The following is a 1,521-nucleotide window of genomic DNA, read 5'->3' on the forward strand; positions in this document are numbered from 1 at the left end:
TTCTTATTCCAATAATGATATCCAACTGCCACTCCAGCGCCAACCACCAATGTAACTGGCAAAACAGTCGTTCCAAGAGCCACAGCTCCTATTCATCCAAATCGAAATTCGTCAACCCAATTATATAATTCAAACAAATTCAATCAATCAATCAAACAAACAAATAATTTAAATTTACCTGTAGCACCAACTGACTGCAATCCAGCCACAAAACTACCAGCAGCCACATTTCCTGCAGCACTCATCATGCCAGCTGCTGTCGTTCCAGCCACCACTCCACCCGATCCAAAACCCAATGATGAAGCAACGAGTGGCACACCTACATAGGTGGTGGCTCCTGCAACTGTTGCTCCGATGGTTCCTGCACCGACTGTTCCCAACAGGTTGTTTGATTCTTGTTGTTGTGTTGGAGGAGTTTCGGTTTGTGTCTTGTTGTCGGTTGAGTTTTGAACCATTGTTTCATTCATTTTTATTTGGTTTGTGGTTTTCCAGAATTTGCGAATGTTGCGGAAAGTAATGAAAGATTTGGATCATATTACTCTGAGGTTAACGAAATACACTTGTCCTCTAGTGCTTTAGCATAAATTCTCTTTTGGATGTTTAGTGGAAATAGATAGTGGATCAACAATGATATTGGAATTTTCAATGTATGAATGATTCATTTCCATAAATTCATCTGCTGCTACAATTGGTGTGGATCTACCAGACTGAGCTGTACTCTCTAAGTTGATTAATATGGTATGAAGTTAATTGGAAATAATTTCTTGAATTTGTAACGTTAAATAATGGCAGAGATTTCAAGATTGATCTTCTCCTTTGTTGTGTCTTGGTTATGTTAATACAAGAAAGCAAACAAGTTGTTGACTTGTTCCATTGTTGTAAAGAACAGCACCGAGGTTGTTGGAATACTTTCATCTTCATTAAAAACAATACAACTGTTTCAAACATCTGAGAAGTGTAGAATAATGTTCAACATAAACCAAGTTGTGTAATCTGTTGAAAAGGGAAGATTGCCCAATTTAAATACTTGAATAGAAGAATGATTATCATCCCATCTATAGGATTGTACTTGTTTGAACAACAATTTCTTCCAAGTTTTCCTTTTTAAGTATATTTTTTAACTTAGATATTAGTTTTTTTGAAAATTGCTGAATCCGATTCCAATAATATAAAAGAATATATATTAATGTACAGAGATTATTTCAAAGAGATTAGACCAATTACCATACTTTCCACCATGATTTACTCGAATTTCCACTATTACTATTATCATTCTTCTTATTTTCATCAATTGTTGATGTTGTGTTGTCACCTTTCTTATTCCAATAGTGATATCCAGCCACTATACCAACAGCCACACTTCCACTATTATCATTCTCTTCATTTGTCTTATCAATTGTTGATGTTGTGCTGTCACCTTTCTTATGAAAACCTGTAGCACCAACTGACTGCAATCCAGCCACCAAACTACCAGCAGGAACCACATTTCCTTCAGCAGCACTCATCATGCCAACTGCTGTC

General features: G+C 36.3%; 1 protein-coding gene across 1 annotated transcript; it reads right to left on the reverse strand.

Moving 5' to 3' along the window:
- Window positions 1-143: 143 nt before the first annotated feature.
- Window positions 144-467, reverse strand: NAEGRDRAFT_77044 (uncharacterized protein; the record flags this gene model as incomplete). The annotated part of the gene is made up of 1 exon (XM_002667999.1): window positions 144-467. The coding sequence occupies one exon, from the start codon at window positions 465-467 to the stop codon at window positions 144-146; it is 324 nt and encodes a 107-aa protein (XP_002668045.1).
- Between the last annotated feature and the right edge of the window lie 1,054 nt (window positions 468-1,521).

Source organism: Naegleria gruberi (genome assembly GCF_000004985.1).
Source record: "Naegleria gruberi genomic scaffold NAEGRscaffold_953, whole genome shotgun sequence".
NCBI lineage: Eukaryota > Heterolobosea > Eutetramitea > Acrasida > Naegleriidae > Naegleria > Naegleria gruberi.